Source organism: Sinocyclocheilus rhinocerous, unplaced genomic scaffold, assembly GCF_001515625.1.
Source record: "Sinocyclocheilus rhinocerous isolate Xijiao unplaced genomic scaffold, SAMN03320098_v1.1 scaffold386, whole genome shotgun sequence".
NCBI classification, from domain to species: domain Eukaryota; kingdom Metazoa; phylum Chordata; class Actinopteri; order Cypriniformes; family Cyprinidae; genus Sinocyclocheilus; species Sinocyclocheilus rhinocerous.
The window spans coordinates 91,573-110,836 of record NW_015647030.1 but is presented as its reverse complement, the minus strand read 5'-3'; the positions used below and the strand labels follow the sequence as shown (position 1 = coordinate 110,836).

Genomic DNA, 19,264 nt, shown 5'->3' with positions numbered 1-19,264 from the left:
TCTGTTTTATTCTGTGAAACCTTACTATGTATATGGAATAACCATTTTATAAAAGCAATAAGCCCTGTGAAGCCATGGTTTACAGTGAATTTATAACAGCTAAGGGGGTTTTAGCAGCAAACAACGCCCCTTAGCTGTTATAAATTCACTGTAAACCACGGCTTCTTGGGGCTTATTGCTTTATTATTCTACAGTTAAGCTTTGTTCTAAAATCACTGTACTGTTCTAGAATATGGCAGTTATTTTTTGAATTTTAGAACTTTGATTACTTCGAAAACATTCTAAATTCTATAAGTATCCTGCTGTGTTCTAGAATCACTGCTCTGTTCTAGAAAGCTGGATTAAGATCACAGCAGGAGCAAAGTAGGCTTTGAGCATGTGAAATTACTTCAGACTTCCATGCAGCTTTACATTTATGTAATCGAGAGATCTCTTATGTTTAGATCCTCTACTGGTCAAATCTCTTTAATTCAGAGGTCACCAAACTTGAGCTTGCGTTTTCTGGTCTCCAGTGCTTAATATGAATAGAAGTTAATGGAGCACAAGTTTAGTGTGACCACAGTTTTGGAAAGGAAACTAGCATGAATATTGGTGACTGCCGAGCAAAATGTGAGGGCTTGCATGTTTGCACCTGATCATCTTCTGTCTCCTTGACAAAGAAAGCTTCTCCGTTCTCGCCCAACTTCATGTGTAAATCCACAGGTTCCCCATTGATCTCAATGTCCACCTAATTGACAGAGAGAGAGAAGAGAAGTCAATACATGTAATATCAAGTCATATCACTATTACCTTAAATGTACCACTCACCACTTTCTCGCGTGATCTCAGGACGCCCATCTTTCCGAAGCGTACGTGAAATGGAGAGCAGATCAGAGCTCCATCCGGCTGCCGGACAACGATGACATCGATGCAGCCGGACAGCGTGGCGGGATTCAGACCTCTGTAGAGCTCCTTCACCTGCACGAACACCTGCCCCGCCAACTGACCCACGTAATTCATGGTCTGAGTCTAAATGGAGAAAGGAGAAGAGATGCCAATTATTGATCCTGTACATTGTGGCGTATGGTCAGTATGAACTCTATAGAATAGAGTGTGCTCTATAGAAGACTCATATTTTGGTTACTTGTGGATTATTGTTATCGATGTTTTTATCAGCTGTTTGGACTCTCATTCTTTCTGACGGCACCCATTCACTGCAGAGGATCCATTGGTGAGCAAGTGATGCAATGTTAATTTCTCCAGATCTGTTCCTATCTAAAACTTGGATGGCCTGAGGGTGAGTACATTTTCATTTTTACATGAACTATTCCTTTCAGACATACATTGACTAAGGAACCTGAGAGACCAGCATATCACAGAAAGTAGATGGTGGATGTTTTTGACATGAACTAGCACACAACCACCCAAAACATCCTATATCAACCACATAGCAATGCTTTAAAAGGCACTTGCAAAACTTTGAATGGGCATTACTTACATTTCCTTCAAAAAATGTAAAAATCTAGGTATTTTTCCACTTACATTTACTACTAGTGGTGCAGAAATGACACATTTCACATTGTAGTATATTAAACATCATGCTCTATAGAAGACTCATATTTTGGTTACTTGTGGATTATTGTTATCGATGTTTTTATCAGCTGTTTGGACTCTCATTCTTTCTGACGGCACCCATTCACTGCAGAGGATCCATTGGTGAGCAAGTGATGCAATGTTAATTTCTCCAGATCTGTTCCTATCTAAAACTTGGATGGCCTGAGGGTGAGTACATTTTCATTTTTACATGAACTATTCCTTTCAGACATACATTGACTAAGGAACCTGAGAGACCAGCATATCACAGAAAGTAGATGGTGGATGTTTTTGACATGAACTAGCACACAACCACCCAAAACATCCTATATCAACCACATAGCAATGCTTTAAAAGGCACTTGCAAAACTTTGAATGGGCATTACTTACATTTCCTTCAAAAAATGTAAAAATCTAGGTATTTTTCCACTTACATTTACTACTAGTGGTGCAGAAATGACACATTTCACATTGTAGTATATTAAACATCATGTATATAATGAACAACATCAAATACTAATTCATGACAAATGCAATTCTTTCACCAACATGCATTGCATTTTTAGAATTGCAATCGAGTTGATTTTCACTCGGCACACTACTCTGTCAATCTGATACCCTCACAAGCAGAAATGAATTATTGATTTTCTGTCATAACCTCTGGAGAAGGTCAAGCCAGCAGGAATTCTGTCACCAGTTACTTCTGCAATTGATCAAACAGACATGATGCGTTTATCAAATACTGTCTGGACGATATGGAACATTCAGTCCTCAGATGATCACAAAGGTCAGTGATCTGACCATAACGTACATGTTTACAGATGCTATTAAAGACCATCTGTCTGTCAAAACACCACAGGATCAGATTTCAGAATCTGTTCTGTACTTAGATACACAATGTCAGTGTGCTCGTGTGAGATTATCACTGCTGTACTCCTCCTGGTTTCATATTCCTCCATAAATTAATAATGTCAGCCCCAGACAAGCTAACTGAGTTAAGAGAACAGATGAATCCAGAAATATCCAAAGAGCTTTAAGCTTTAGGTGACGTGAATGCAAAAATGAGCCCTAGACTGAGAATTAGTCACATTATTCAAAACAGTCATTCACATGAAAGAACAAAAAGGACAAGGAAAGCAGAAAGAGAGAGAGAGAGAGAAATGTTTAGTTCCAAAGAAGAAAGTACAATCTGTCAGAATATGTTTTCAGCAGCAGAAAGCAGTTATTTGTATTCGATAATTACATTTTATTAAATTATATTATAATATATATACTATAACATTCATTATAACATATGAATAATACTTATGTATTAACGTATTAATTATAATAAATTAATAAAAAGATAAAGTATTATAATTTAGTAAATAACATATTTATTTATACTGATGTATTACTTAATAGTACATAGTTTATATTATAGTATTATTTATCTGTCTTAAAATTATTAATAATTATTCAGTTATATTATAGCTCGTTGTTGATGAATGTATATTCGACACTGATATTAAATAATTTCAGCCTTTAAAAGTCTTGTGAATCAGGACTAATATGAATCATCAACATTATAAGGGTGATAAAATGTCAGCTTCGAAAGTGTGAAGGAAAATACTGACTCATCAGCATATTATGTATAGTTATGTAATCAGAGTGAATACTAAAACAATGTTTACAGACATCAGGTAAGGATATCAACATTATATTCACAATTTAATTTCACATCCCACATTAATAACTTGCTGTAGTGGTTTACATAACACAGCATACTAGGTTAAATGACTATGTTCATAACATGAAGTCTCTCTCACCTCTAACGTTAGTAAAGCCCCGTTCAGCTCATCGTGTTTTCAGAGGAGTGAAGGACAAACACTGTAACATTCATACATTCATATTCTCGCTGTCATATTCTGACTAACGATGTGAGTGACGTCACGTACACCAAAAAAAACAACAACAAAAAACAATCAGCCAATTGGTAAAAATGACTTCTTCCTTTCTTCTCGTTGGGTCAGTTTCTTATTCATTCACGCCTTTAAATTTAAAATAAAATCCTTTGTTTTAAAAGCCATTAGACCGTATCCAGTATAGGAATATCTGTGATCATCCGGCTGTCAGAAGAAGCGAAACAGAGCCGATAAATTGTGGGCGGGCGCTGATAGTTTGTTTTAACTCGGCTCTTGCAGGTACCGCTTTGAGTGACAGCTGTGAGGTGATCCTGCTGTCCAATCAGCGCGCAGCTTTCGTGACACATAGTGGCGGCTGTGAGGTGATTGTGCTGACCAATCAGCGCGCAGCTCTCATCGTTCCTCGTGGCTTTTGTAAGGTGATCCTCTCGTCCAATCATTGAGCCGCTTTCACTGACGTTCGATGTCTGCTGTTTTTAGCATTTCGCATGTCGAAAGAATAAAAACGTAGGCAAGTTGAACTAATAAACTAAAAAAATAATAAAGCTTGTTCTTTCTGGAATGATGAGAAGGGTTTTTAAAGAAAATAGTGTAGATAGTAAATGATGCCTACTAAATGATGTACTTAAATGTTAATTATACTTTCAGTAGCTATATTGAAACATAAAATATATTTTTAAGTTATATATTCATAATTTATTAACTATATTCTTTCCAGCTGACAGGGAGCATTCTCACAACTTTCACTAACGTTTTCTAAACATTATACAGGTGCATCTCAATAAATTAAGCTGAACAAATAAGCTTTCCATTGATGTATGGTTTGTTAGGATTGGACAATTTGCAAAATATCTTCATGGAACATGATCTTTACTTAATATCCTAATGATTTTTGGCATTAAAAAAAAAATCAATAATTTTGACCCATAAAATGTATTTTTGGCTATTGCTACAAATATACCCCAAACAATATTGTCCTATCCTAACAAACCATACATCAATGGAAAGCTTATTTGTTCATAAATGTATAAATCTCAGTTTCAAAAAAATTTATCCTTATGACTGGTTTTGTGGTCCAGGGTCACGTATAGTCTTAGGACAAAATGTTCTTAAAGATGTTTGTGGAACGTTCTTATAACATTATTAATATTTTATATTCTCATAACATTATATAACAAAATTGAACATATAACAAAATCTTCAAAACATCCTTATGATGGTGTAAAAAAAGTTTTTGTAAACTTTAAATAGCCTAACGTTCTAATCACAAAAAAAATAAACTTTGACATTTTAACATTCTAAGAATATTAAAAATAAACATTCAAATAACATTATATTCTGGGTGAAAAATGAGTAAAATGCCATAAGAAACATTTTTGTAGTTATAATCACTACAAGAAAACTGGACATTTCAAAACAATGTTCAGACAATGATTTTATAACCTGTTATCTGGGATTCTACTGTCTGCACACTTCTATTTGCTATTTAGCTCTTGAAATCTTTTGAACTTTTCCTTTTCTTATATTCTGTCAATGAAGTTCTGCAATAGGCCTAATTAAGTAAATAGGACAGACCGAAAATATGATATTATGATAAACACAAAGTTACAAAAATCATACAAAGTCCCCCAAAACCATTTCTATGCACCAGACAGATCAGAGATTTGCATGTGAACAAAAGTGCTGTGATCCTCTCATGCATCAGTGTTGACAGACAGAGAGAGAAAGAGGAAACGAGAGATTGGTTTCCTGAGGTTTTGAGTCATGCTACACTTCACTCATGTGTTTGTGCTTTACTAGCCCACAGTCTGATGGGTAAAACAGCCCAGTTGAGTTGTGACATTTATGCACATGTTTTTTCAGTCTGTCTGCCTTATTAATTTGCTTATACAGGGTTTCTGCGGGTCTTAAAAAGGTTTTAAAATGTCTGAATTTTCCGCAAATTAAAGACTAAATTAAGGCCTTAAATCAGAGCAGAAAGTCTTAAATTCAGAAATTTGTGCCATTACATTGCATGCACTGCAAAAAAAATGAATATATATATATATATATATATATATTTTTTTTTACAAAAAACATTTTCATTAATTATTTTTAATGCATGAGTTATTTTAGTATTACTGAGATCCGATTATTGTTTTTATTAATAGTTTGAATTATTTTAATATTTTCTAGTTTTTTTTAATATATATAGTTTTTTTTGCAATGCTTATTTCATGTTTACTTTATTTAAATTAACAATTTTATATGAATTTAGTTAACTATAATAACTAAGAGATAAGAGATGCACGGGCAGCAACATTCAAAGGGTGACAACTTCTGAAATAGCTCAAATATGAGATATGTTTTCGACTTCTTTAACTTTTTTGGTCACTACATAATTCATATACTTTTATTTGTGTTATTTTTTTACTTTACTATTGGTAGGTGTGTCCAGACTTTGAACTGGTGCTATAAACACCAAAACAAAACAAAGACAGCAGGTTACCCAAGACCAGCTGCAGTTGATGGCTTCTTCTCCACTCTGGAATTTCAGGTCACTTCCAGTTTCATTCTCATCCCTCTCATCCTCTCCCTGCATGACAGCTGTTATGATCACGATCTTCTCAGAACCAGTTTAAATCTAATGCAGAGGTTTCAATAAGCAAATGTTGCAGAAGAAATTAGCCGAAGTTAGAATTAACTGCAGATGATCCGAGAGCAGATCTGTGTTTCAGATTCTGTTTATGAGAGGCAGAGACAGAGTCTTTCTATATTTACCTGCTACACTGGAGTAAACTGTGTGTTTGTGGTAATGTGAGAGGACCAAGTTCATGTGAGACCCTCAAGTTCACAGTCCAAATACACACACATAAATAAAAAGACACAAAAAATTAATAATAAAATACATTATAGACCAGTTTAAATCTAATGCAGAGGTTTCAATAAGCAAATGTTGCAGAAGAAATTAGCCGAAGTTAGAATTAACTGCAGATGATCCGAGAGCAGATCTGTGTTTCAGATTCTGTTTATGAGAGGCAGAGACAGAGTCTTTCTATATTTACCTGCTACACTGGAGTAAACTGTGTGTTTGTGGTAATGTGAGAGGACCAAGTTCATGTGAGACCCTCAAGTTCACAGTCCAAATACACACACATAAATTAAATTAACCATTCAAAGACACAAAAAATTAATAATAAAATACATTATAGAAAAAAGGACAAGAGAAAACGTAAAGTTTTTATGTTTATAAGTTGTTGTTTATAATATTTTTTCTAAAGTTTCAATTTAAATGTCAGATTTTTTCCATGTATTTTTTTTTTTGTTTGAAAAATTAAGCTTAATAAAATTATAGACCTAGAAGGTCAGATAGAAAAGGACTTTCAAATCAGCAAAAAGATACTGACAATATAAATAGCCTAATAAATAAAATAAAAAAACATAATATTAAGTATTTTTATTTCTATAGTTTATTATAGTGTTATTTATTTGTCTTAAAATACTGTTATTAATTTATGCTAGTAGCTTGTTGTTGACGACTGTATATTCTACAGTGAAACAAATAAATAAATCAAAACTAAACAATTAAAAACGAAACGAAAAAGACCATAGAAAATAAACTTAAATAAAGGGAACATGTTGGGTTTTATTTTTACACGAGTACATATGTTAATAAAAAAGTTTTTATTTAGAGTCTGAAATGTGAATTTGTTTGTTTAAAAACGTATTGTGGTGGGAAAATAAAATATAACTTCAGATAAAAGACTTTCAAATCATCAAAAAGAGAGAAATAGATGGCTAAGTGGGTTAATGAAGAAATACTTTTGAGGAATTTTGTTTCACATGTCAATTTCTCCATTAATCCTATGCATTATTTATTTATTTGTTTGTTTATTATTATTATCATCATCATCATCATCATCACCACCGGCTTTTATTTTGAAAGCATGCGGTCTTTTCGTCACCGGAAGCGCGTCTTTTATGTCTTGTAGTCCGTTTCCGGCGCGGTGGTGGTGTTGTTGTTGAGGCGCTATGGTTTGTCAGCGCGGCCTCGATCTTTTCCCGTGAGTTTTTGTCGCTTTCTGCGGGTTTCATGTTCCGCGCCGCCGAGATCAAGAGCTTCGGTAAAGCGGGAACCGACTGGTATGTGTCTCACGTGTTTTGCCGTCGGTTTGTTCGGAGCCGATCATGATGTGTTTGATGTGTGTATCTCTGACCCGATCACACTCGCAATAAACTACGTTAGCATTGTATTATCATGTAGTTATTATATTTTACTATGCCACTCTTTGAAATGAAATTCCACAGTACATGATTATGGTAATAATTCATTACCGCAACTAATTTACCATGGTATTACCGCACCTTTGTACCAGCACTTTTATTTAACCTACTGTGTTAATACTGGTGGGTATTATTCAAAGACAGAGCTTGAAACCATCGATCAGTTGATTGACTATCCAGATTAATTAGAAATCCAATCCTTATAAAAAAGTGTCATAGTATTACTACCAGCATTATGAATGGACACTGCCATTGAGAAGGCCATGGTAATACCATCTGTTATCATCACCACTTTAAATCCTGAGAATTGCATTTATGTATCGACTTAAAAAATTCCCTGTCATGTAAAACCTGAAAAAACACATAAATGAGAAAATTGTTTTTATTTTATTAATTTAAAAAGTACATTAATAAATAATAGAAAAGTCATTTAAAAATAAAATGAATAATAGAAGTCACAAAAATTAATAAATAAATTTTTTAAATGATTTTTATAGAAAATATATGGTTCTGCTGTTAGCTCTAAAATAATTAACTGACTAGAAATAGCTATATTTAATAATCCTTACTCACTCATTTTAAATAAATGGATTTTTTCCTCATTTGCTCTTTTCGAATTTTTCTCGTAATTTCACTCATTCTGATCAGACACTATTGGGCGGATGATGGACAAGCATGTCCATGACCTGATGTTGGTCCCTAAAATTAATAAAATTAATTAATTAATAAATAATAGAAAAATATGAAAATCAAAATTAGTCAAATGAATAATAGAGAAGTCATATAAATTAATAAACTATTATGTAGCAGTTGTGTGACGGCAATTAATTCAAACAAAATCATGGATTTTTTTAAGCAAATATACATTTTACTGCTGTATAGTTCTAAAATGTTTCATTGACTAGAAATTGGCTTGTTAGAACAATCTCTATTAAATCATATTATATCATTCTAAATTCGGTCATTAGGAACTTTTTTCTTTTTTTCACCTAAATTCACTCATTCTGAGCAGGCACTTTTGGCAGACAATGGACAAGCTGGTCCATGCCCTGGTGAACGTCCTAAACAAAGTCCCATTAATAATGCATAAATTACTAGAAAATGTTAATGCATAAATAATAGAAAAATATGAAAACCAATAAAATAAATATAAAAAAATCCGGAGAATTGCATTTGTGTATCGACTTTAAAAATTCCCTGTCATGTAAAACCTGAAAAAAAGAGAGAATTTTTATTTTATTTTATTAATTTTATTTAATTTTATAAGTCATTGTGAATTTTTGTTTTCTATTTTTTCACCTAAATTCACTCATTCTGAGCAGGCACTTTTGGCAGACAATGGACAAGCTGGTCCATGCCCTGGTGACCATCCTAAACAAAGTCCCATTAATAATGCATAAATTACTAGAAAATGTTAACGCATAAGTAATAGAAAACATATCAAAAACCAATAAAATAAATATTTTTAAAAAATCATAAAATATTAGATAAATTGATTGATGAAATTGAATTGATTGAAATTATTGATTTGATGACTTAATGAGATTAAGTTATGGATGGCACAGAACTTTTTACAATTAAATGAGGCTAAAACAGAATGCCTAATATTTGGCTCTATTATACCGTCCTCACATGTGTTAACCGGTCTAGGTCCTACTGCCTCAAATCTGCATAAGCAAGTAAGAAACCTGGGAGTGGTCTTCGATTCAGATCTTAAATTTGATAAGCAAGTAAACTCTGTGGTAAAGGCGGGATATTTTCAGTTAAGAAATATCGCAAAAGTAAAAAAAATTCTGTTGTTTGATGATTTGAAGCATGTTATACATGCTTTTATTAGGTCAAGATTGGATTACTGTAATTCATTGTATTTGGGGATTCCCGCTGTTCTGTTGAATCGTCTTCAATTATTACAAAACGCAGCAACCAGACTGCTGACTGGGACCAAGAAACATCGTTTCATTGCTTCGTTGCATTGGCTGCCGGTTAATTTTAGAGTTCAATTTAAGGTTTTACTTTATGCTTTTAAAGCTTTGCATGGTCTAGCACCTGAATATATTTCGGACATGATCCAGTCTTATTCTCCGACACGGCCATTGAGGTCATCTCAAATTTTTTTATTAAAGGTCCCTAAATCCCGCTTAAAGTCCAAAGTCGCCTCTGGAATGACCTGCCACTGGAAATTAGATGTTGTACATCACTAGGTCATTTTAAAACCCTTTTAAGAGGGCACTTACTTGCCCGGACATTTGATATGAGATAGTTGGTGTATATCTGATGGTCTTGTTTGTTTATGTCATGTTGTTTTTATGTTCTTGTTGTTTTAGTTTTGGTTATATGTTGTTTTATTGGAAAGCACTTTGGTCAACATGAGTTGCTTTTAAATGTGCTATACAAATAATAAACATACAAACAATAAATAAATAATTAAAATTAATAAACCATTAAATGGCGCTTAATAAATAAATATGATTTTTTTTTGTTAATGTACATGACTAGAAATTGCTCTTATAGTACAATCTCTATTAAATTTTTATTTAAAAATTCAAATCCAGTCATTATGAACAAATACATTTGCTCATTCATTTTCTCTTTTTTTTCACCCAATTTCACTCTTTCTGATCAGGCACTTTCGGCGGACGATGGACGAGCTGGTCCATGACCTGGTGTCGGCTCTGGAGGAGAGTTCAGAACAAGCCCGTGGAGGGTTTGGAGACGGTGGAGATCACGCTCTGGCCGTCAGTTGCCTGTTGAAACGCCAGGCCCGCAAGCGCCGTGGCCGTAAGCGTCGGTCCGATAACCCTCACCCGCCGTGGGACACCTGTCACCTGAGCGAAGGCTCTGAGTCCAGCCTAGAGGAGCAGAAAGACTACCGCTCATCCACGGCAGCGGGGGGCGCTCACACCCGCGACAACAACAGCGACTCGGATGAGCAGCTGGGCGCGAAGCGGCGTACGCCCCTCACTGACTCTGGCAGGGGCAAGAGGCCGCTGTGGCTGGACGACTTGAGCGGAGCGGACGTTTTGGGAACGCGCAGTTTGCGGAGGCGTCGGAAAGTCAAGCGCATGGCTGTGGACCCACCACTAGATGTCTCCACCATTCTAGTGCCACCGTCCAGAGCAACCAACAGCAGGGAGGCGGGGTTTAGTCCAGAGGCCAAAGGGAGCGAATCAAACAAAAACAGGGTGAAGAAGAGGAAGTTCACGGCGCAGAGACTCGCGCAGGACGCGGCAGACGAAGGCGTGGTGGTGGAGAGCGAAGAGGCAGGACAAGCGGCCAAAGATAAGATGGACTATGAGGAGCAGAAAGGCTCAGATGAGGAGATGAGTGACAGGTGGTTAGTGTTCTTCTCTCCTGTCTAGCCCCTCCTCTTCCTGTTTCTCATTCCAGGATCCTCCAACATGTTCTCTTTGCCGAATCCCTTTATCCATTAAGCATGTTTTATTAGATTGTACTGGTTTTAACTCTTTGAGAAAACTTTTTTTTTAAATTCAATTAACTCTTTTGAGAGATTTTTTTAACAGAGTTAAGCCAAATACATTTTTGGAGTTTTTAGCAAAGATAAATTATAAAAACATGATGTGATTCAGCCATAATAATTCTCGCCATGAAAATAGCCACAGAAGCTAAACACAAACAAGTAAACCTGTTTCTCTGCCCTTCAGGACAAGATCTCGCAAGATGTCAAAAAAGGGGTATTTTTTTGCTTATTTTCTAGTTAGCTAGGGTAGCTGTGTAGCTTAAGTTACCATGGTGACGAAATCCGCTCAAAACCATCCCATCTTCTTGAGCCCGAAAACTCAGAGTTTGCTCAAACTAAACACGAACGTACCTGGGTAAAAACCCAAACCGGCTTTGTGCTACGGGCCACTGGACTAGACCTCTAGTTTTTTAGATCTTTTCTATACCAGAAACATTATTATTAATATTCTTTATTTAAGGCACAGAATGTAATAATTACAGCTGTACACATCAGCATAAGAAATTCCTATGGGTAGGGCTGCATGATTAATCGAATGCGATTGTCATGCGCATTTTGATAGTAATGCCGGTTCTGTAATCAGCAGGAAATCATCATCGTATATTGCCGTAGTCGTGTGTTTATTAGTCACGTTGAATCAATGTAAGCAGTTGAATCTTCTGTTTCTTCTGCGAGGCGTATTTGGAGTTTCAGCGCGAGAGCGCCCTCTGGCCTTTGGATGGAGATTTACTGCTGATCACAGAACCGTGCTTCACTGAAAGATACGCATGACAATCGCAGCTTCTGTCGAATCGCGATCTCGATTTCATTTCAATTTATCGTGCAGCCCTACATATGGGTGAATCTAATGAAACCAGTCAAGAACATGCCCAGGTCATATTTCAACCCAGATGAAATTAAGAAGAATATGCAATTCAGTTTTCCATAAACATTTTGTTTTTGCATGGCGACATTCTTTTTAGGATTTTTTTTTTGTGCACACTACCCCAATTTTAATTACCATAATGCACAAAAATGCATAGTGCAAAATAAAATATGAATAAGATAATTATTTATTATTATTATATATCATGGTCATATATCTAATGCCTTAAATTATGCTGATTTTAATTAGAATACTAAAATAGTATTATTAAGTTTATTTTACAGCAGTGAAATCTTACAACAGTAATATTTCTTATTTTGTTCTTAGTAATTTTTATATTTTTACTTTATTATTATTCATTTGTATTACTATTATAACTATTATTATTTTATAGCTATATTGATTGTAGTAATTGTTAATATAAATAAAAATTAAATTAATTAAAATAATTTTACTACACTAATATTTTAATATAGTAATATACACTTATATATATTTTTATTTTTTTATTATTTTAAATGATTTTATTTTGTTATTTTAATGAATTAGAATCACCAATGTGAGATAAAAAAAAAAAACAGGTATTTGTTTTTAAAATTAAAAAATGAAAATTTGGGGGGAAATGTGCTAAGGTGTAATGAAAATGGTCACATGCTAACAATCTTAATAGTCTTAAAAATAGGGCTTCTTATTGTTTATTCAAAATATGCTTTTTCTTTTATGACCATGGACATGTTTTTAATGAAATTCACCCTTTTATTTCCCACAAATGGCTTAAAACGATGTGTAATGTGTGTGATTACAGTGAGACGAGCAGTGTGAGTAACAGCAGTGATGGGGGCCTGTACACAAACGACGAGGGAAGGCAAGGTGTGTGCACTCATCTCGTATATTTCCTAATCAGCATTTATCACGTACAGAATGAAGAGCACGTGTTTGAGTGTTGTGTGTGTGTTTCAGGCGACGATGAGCAGAGCGATTGGTTCTATGAGGGCGAGCCGGGCGGGGCGTGTGGAATCGCGGGTGTGGTGCCGTGGTGGGAGAGAGACTCTAACGAACTGGACCTCAATGACCCCGTGTTCAACAGCATCCTGACCGGAGCGTTCCCGTTAATGTCACCGGGAGCTCAAAGAGGTGAGTGCTCAGACACACAGCCTTCAGCTCTGGAGTATAGTTCACATGTTTGTCCACCAGAGGACAGAGCTCTACAACCCATAAGAGAGAGCAATAATGTCTGATAGAAACATAAATCTTCATCTTATTATGTGAAAATCTAAATGTTAGTTTTGTAATTTTACAGGTGTAGTGTACAATACTTATTATTTTTCTCTTTTTTTATTTTACTCTGAAGTATTACAATAGTAATTTTTCTCATTTTGTTTTTATTTAGTAATTTTCATATTTTTTGGTAATAATAATGATTATTACTAATAAAAAATATGAAAGTTACAAAATGTTTCTTTAAAGGGGTGGTTGACTACTTTTTTTCTAGGCTTGATTGTGTTTATGGGGTGCAGTGTAACATGTTTTCATGCTTCGCTTAAAAAAAAAAATTTTAAAAAAAGCCTTATTTTTTATATATTGTACCTTTATTCTATGCCGCTGTCTCCATTGTCATTTGAACTGCTGGTTGACTTCCTGTTCCTAAATACGCAATGGGCTCAGATTGGTTTGCTGGCCCAGTGTATTGTGATTCGTTAACCATGTATTGCATGTTGTCCGGAAACATCGCGGCCCTTACTATTACAGGCAATAGTTGCATGTGCTCCGGTTGAAAGAGACATAGCCTCGCCCCCTTTGTTGCATGTTCTCGGGGGCGGGGTTTATGTTAATTGAAGGGTTTGTGATGTCACCAGCCCGGAAAGTAGCTCGTTGTAGTCCCTTCCAGTCGTAATTGTAGGCATTAAAAATACTTTTCTTTAAAAGACAGTATCTCCATTTGCATTGAACTTTCAGTGTCGTAACTTTGCAGATATCGTTTATGATCAAACAGCAACATTACACACTAACTAAAGTTAAAAAAGTAAAATCACAATCAACTTCCCCTTTAATACTTGTTTTTTTTTTTGAACAGTGAAATTACAAAAGTAATATTTCTTTTTTTTTTTATTTAGTAGTAACTATTATTTTTTTGACTATTACTACTACTATTATTTCTATAATTATTATTATTAAATACAAATTATATAAGTTAGATTTTTTCTTTAATACTCAACTTTTTGAATACTTATACTACTATTTTTTTTATTTTATTGTGAAATATTACAATAGTAATATTTCTTATTTTGTTTTTGAACACAATCACTACTTAGCAGTCAGATGTCCGTATGCACAAAGGCACAGATCCCTAAACAAGGCCATATCTGCAGATGAAACTTTTTTTATAGAAGCTTTTTTTTTATTTGAACTAGCACCTCATGACTACACCACGTTATGCACGAGAAGCTGCAAAAGACACAGGCACAAGACAAAAAACACGGTGACATTAATTTTTAAATAAATATAATGAGCGATATATTGCGTCACCAAAAATGATTGAGGTCACGTACATATATTGCGCGATAAGTCGATATATTGATTATTGCGACAGGCCTATTGTTAAGTAACATTTGTTTTTATTTAATAATAATAATTATTATTAATTTTGCTAGTAAAAAATAAGTTGCACATTTTTTTATCCTTTTTTAATTTACAGTGAAATATTACAATAGTAATATCTCTTACTTTGTTCCTACTTAGTAACTTTTATGTTTTTAATTCGAAATTATTTTTTTTATCACTTTTTAAGTCGCAATGACGTTAATCTTTAGACCGTGTCTCTGACTTGTCCTGTTTTTCAGGGTTTCAAGCGCGGCTCGCGCGGCAGACCTGTCTTCAGCAGTCACAGGTATGTGCACTTGTCTAAAGTATCAACTCATTGTTTATAATTTATGTATATGTAATAAATGTAATGTTCTTTCCCAAAAGGGAACCTCTCAAGGAATTCCTGATCGATTACCGAGATTATCCCAGGATCCTCATGAGTAAGTTTTAGTGTTTTTATGCTGACTTATTCATTTATTATGAATAATTTACATTTATGCATTTAGCAGACGCTTTTATCCAAAGCGACTTACAGTGCATTCAGGTTATACATTTTTATTTTTTACCAGTATGTAATAATATAATTTTTTTATGCATCCATTGTTTTTTTTATATAAATGAAAGATTAAATTGTCAAATTCATAAAGTACTTAATTTGCTGTATTGCCTAAATAAAAAAGATATTGCTGCTACATTGTTATTTAATGATTTTTATTTATTTGATTTATCATTTAAATTACATTAATTCAATTAATCTTTTAAATGACATTAATTAAAATTAATAATTTTAATTTAATGGTTACTTTATGAGCAATACATTTTTATTGAGTTATTTATAATATAAATTTACTCAAACTATGATATAATATTTGTGTAATATATTCCCTATCAGTAACTTAATATCAGGCTTGTTTTAAGAGTTTGTTTGTCCTCTGCAGCTCGTGGTTCAGCTCTGGGGCCAGAAGAGACCAAGTAAGACATGCTTTGATAAATCTAAGATTTATTTACTGTATGTTGAGTTTCAGGCCTGTGTGCGTGTAATAACTCTTCATGTGAAAATCTACTGTGTGATATGTGATGTTTTACATGTGTCTGACATGTTTGCATATCTGCAGTTGCTTTGGGATTCTCGTAGCGACAGAAGCCACAGGAAAAGCTGCTCTTTAAAGACTGCTAGCAGGTAATAATATATATAATATATAGTAATATAATGGCACCAGTTCGCTTTTCTGTATCCTTCTGCCATGGTCTAATTTCAAAATACATAATCTTAGCATATTTACCTAAACAGTAAGTATCCTAATCTCTCCCTCTCTCTCTGTAGACAAACTAGTGGTCATCTTGGCTCTTTGTGTACTGGAGATATAAAGAGACGACGAAAAGCTGCGCCTGTGGGAGCCCCGTCATCCTCAGGTAACACACACACTCATTTACCATCACAGAATGATCTGAAATGTTTCTGTAAAGAGACGTCAGACCCACGTTCTGAATAATAAATGTAAATGGTGCCCTCTTCTTTAACACAAACGCTTCATGGAAACGTGTCGTCAGGAAGAGGCTTGTCGCCGTGGTAACGGTAAACTCAGTGGCGGTTATGTGACAGATTGGCAGCTGAGCAGGCAGATCAGTGCTGATCTCGTTTCCTCATTAAAGAACATCATTTCCTGCCGTGATTTGTGACGCAGAGCACATGGCCACGGCCCTCAGGGGTCAGAGGTCACAGAGCTTACCAATTTCTCAGAAACTTGTTAGAGTTTATGAGGAGCAGGAACTGTGACGTGTAACATCAGAATTATTTGAAACACAACTTAGGAAATCACTCTCCACTGAAGTTATGAGATTTTCAATGCAACCATGTCCATTTGCATGCTAACACTTTACAGTAAAGTCCGAGTTTGGAAGGCATGAACTAAAAATGGACAACATGTCATGTTTTGGTCACACTGTATTTTACACTGTTCATTAATTTTGTTATGCATTTACATAAATCATTTCAGAGTAATTTAACTTTAACTACATTGTTTAACTACATGTACTTGCTGTGTCCGGTTGGATGTACTGCCAAATTCTCTGAAACGCCTTTGGAAACGGCTTATGGTAGAGAAATTAACATTCAATTCACGGGCAACAGCTCTGGTGGACATTCCTGCAGTCAGCATGCCAATTGCACGCTCCCTTAAAACTTGCGACATCTGTGGCATTGTGCTGTGTGATAAAACTGCACATTTTAGAGTGCCCTTGTATTGTGGCCAGCCTAAGGCATGTTGTGTGTATATATATATATATATATATATATATATATATATATAAATTTTTTGTTGTTGTTGGGGGGATGAAATGTCTGTGTATGTATTTATATTTATATACTGTATTAAATTTAATATTTACATTTTACATTTGTATATTTACACATTACATTACACATATATCTTTTAAAAATGTGAAAAGTTCATATTTTTGGTTAACTAAACTTTTTATTCGACATTTGATCAGACATTTTATTTATTTTGTGGGTTTTTAAATGCACTTCACGCATGAGTTCATCTTAAGATCTTACTTAAGGACTCTTTCAACCCATTAAGTGCATTACAAGAATCAATGAGCTTTACCGTTTAATGCAGATTATCCCGTTCTCTCCGTGTCTCTCTCTCAGGTGTGGTGGGTGAGTGCGCTGTTCCTCTGCCGGAGTCAAACGTGGGGAACCGTATGCTGCAGAGTATGGGCTGGACCCCGGGGTCGGGCCTGGGCCCTGATGGCAGAGGCATCACGGAGCCCATTCGTGCGTCTCAGAGGCCGAAGGGAGCCGGACTGGGCTTCAACTGAGCTTGAGCCTAGAACAGAGAGAGCAATTCATGCAGAGACAGCAGCTCGGGCCCACGGTCCGCCTTTCTCTCCGTTAACCTCACCGTTAATGGCAGCCAGCCAGCAGAGGGCAGCACTGAGGTGAAAAGATGACTGACACAAAGAAACAAAATAGGACACCTGCACTGGTCCAGACAAGGACTGACTCTAGAGCTGCCTTACTGCCGCCACACACACACCGACTCATTTCAACACGAACGTTAACGCAAACGAATTAACTTCAGAAAAAACATTATTCACCAAAAAAGTATCATTACAGTCAAGAATTTGCCATTTGTAATGAAAATATTTCTACAGTATAGGATGAATTTAATGAGGAAATATTTAACCGGACAAATCATAGGGAAAATAAATAATAAATTACATTTTGCATGACAACAAATGAAGCCTGTTTATAGGATAATTAAGTTAATTAGGTTAATTAAGCACATTTCTCCCAACATTTGTTACTGTAATGTAAAAAAAAAGATTTTGTTAAAATGAGAGTTAATTATATTCAGTATAATAATGGCAGTCTTTATTTTTTTCACATTGCAACAATGATATGCACTTAATTGTCATCAAAACTAATAATAGTACTAAAAACAGGCTTCATGCAAAATAGGATTTATTATATTATTTTGATGTTTTCACTCAGTAATTCAACACCCTGCAGAAGTATTTTAATGAGCCTTTGGGTCCATATCAGTGATGTTAATTACAAGCCAACAGCCAAACCTCAGCGCTTGGCAGTGGAAATTAGCAAAAAAAAATGTATTATAATTTTTTTCGAAAACAATTTTTAAATACTTTCACCTCATAAAAACCAATGTGTTTTAGCAGAATAGATCCGTCCAAATTATCATCTGTCTCCTGTATTCATTTGATATTTGTATATCTGATGTCGCTGATAACATCATTTGTTTCCTTTTTTGGTAATTGAAATTTGTGTTTTTCACTTAATATATATATTTTTTTAAGTTTTTGAATCCAGTTTTTTGACGTTTGTGCAAATATCATGCACTAATAATGAATGTCAATACCTCAGCCAATCACATGCTCATGAAAAGTGCATGTATGAAATGCTGAAACGATGCAGACTGAAGCAAGCGAGCGCTGCACTTTTACGTGACTCAACACACGCGTGTTTTATTAATGTTATATGAGGGTTTGGAGTCCACTTTGTTTATTTCTGGCGCGTATGATTCGACATTCAGTGAAATACGTGTATTTCTCAGCAGAGTTTGAGTAATGAATAGGATTAATTGACTGAATTGGCTTAAGCGTTCGAGGAGGCGACACGCTTACTACTGACGATTTCTGGTTGTCACGAGGTGAAGATTACGCCATTGTTGGGTAAACACTTCAATGCCTCTTACGAACAATCCCAGATGATTGGAGAATCTATTATCTTGGCAGAACGTTTAGGAATCCGCTCGCTAATACAGGAAGAGTCTTTGAGCCGAATGTAACATCACTTCCTCTCCAGTGTTTGAGAGCTGTACTTCCGTGAATGAAGATAAGTGTTTTTTAAACTTTGGTTTTGGGAACATGTTGTATTTTTAACCATGTTTGCACTCAGAATGAACAGTTTTCAAGTGGTTGTTGACATGAACGAGGAGCATGTCAGGTTTGTCTCTTCCTGTGATCTGTACAACATGCCAAACTCACAAACATGCCACATTTGTTTACATTGGCCTTTTTGTCGTTTTTGCCAATTTGCATATTAGGAACAGGGATGATATGGTCTCTGTGTGT

General features: G+C 34.9%; 2 protein-coding genes across 6 annotated transcripts in view; one reads left to right on the top strand and one right to left on the bottom strand.

Moving 5' to 3' along the window:
- lpin1b (lipin 1b) overlaps positions 1-3,707 on the bottom strand; it is a 16,349-nt gene extending 12,642 nt beyond the window's left edge. The window contains exons 1-3 of the mRNA XM_016512520.1: positions 3,381-3,707; positions 808-1,008; positions 632-727 (exon numbers count right to left, since the gene is read on the bottom strand). Of these exons, the coding sequence (XP_016368006.1) occupies positions 632-727; positions 808-999 (288 nt within the window). The 5' untranslated portion in view covers positions 1,000-1,008; positions 3,381-3,707. The remainder of the gene's footprint in view (positions 1-631; positions 728-807; positions 1,009-3,380) is intronic.
- Positions 3,708-7,439: 3,732 nt separating this feature from the next.
- On the top strand, positions 7,440-18,345 carry LOC107708325 (G patch domain-containing protein 2-like). Of its 5 annotated transcripts, none has more exons than XM_016512516.1 (11): positions 7,440-7,519; positions 10,363-11,073; positions 11,402-11,431; positions 12,888-12,952; positions 13,043-13,216; positions 14,923-14,969; positions 15,050-15,105; positions 15,604-15,637; positions 15,781-15,845; positions 15,990-16,078; positions 17,319-18,345. In XM_016512516.1, the coding sequence occupies exons 1-11, from the start codon at positions 7,488-7,490 to the stop codon at positions 17,486-17,488; spliced, it is 1,473 nt and encodes a 490-aa protein (XP_016368002.1). In that variant the 5' UTR covers positions 7,440-7,487; the 3' UTR covers positions 17,489-18,345. The 5 variants fall into 5 exon arrangements, with proteins under 5 accessions (XP_016368002.1, XP_016368001.1, XP_016368000.1 ...); XM_016512515.1 differs by having other exon boundaries at positions 7,445-7,598; positions 10,363-11,070; XM_016512514.1 differs by having other exon boundaries at positions 7,445-7,598.
- The last annotated feature ends 919 nt before the right edge of the window (positions 18,346-19,264 follow it).

Coding starts and splice junctions, on each gene's coding strand:
- LOC107708325 (XM_016512514.1), top strand. CDS start 7,549: ATGTTCCGCGCCGCCGAGATCAAGAGCTTCGGTAAAGCGGGAACCGAC. Junction 11,074..11,401: donor GAGGAGATGAGTGACAGGTG/GTTAGTGTTCTT, acceptor TCTGCCCTTCAG/GACAAGATCTCGCAAGATGT. Junction 15,106..15,603: donor TTATCCCAGGATCCTCATGA/GTAAGTTTTAGT, acceptor TGTCCTCTGCAG/CTCGTGGTTCAGCTCTGGGG.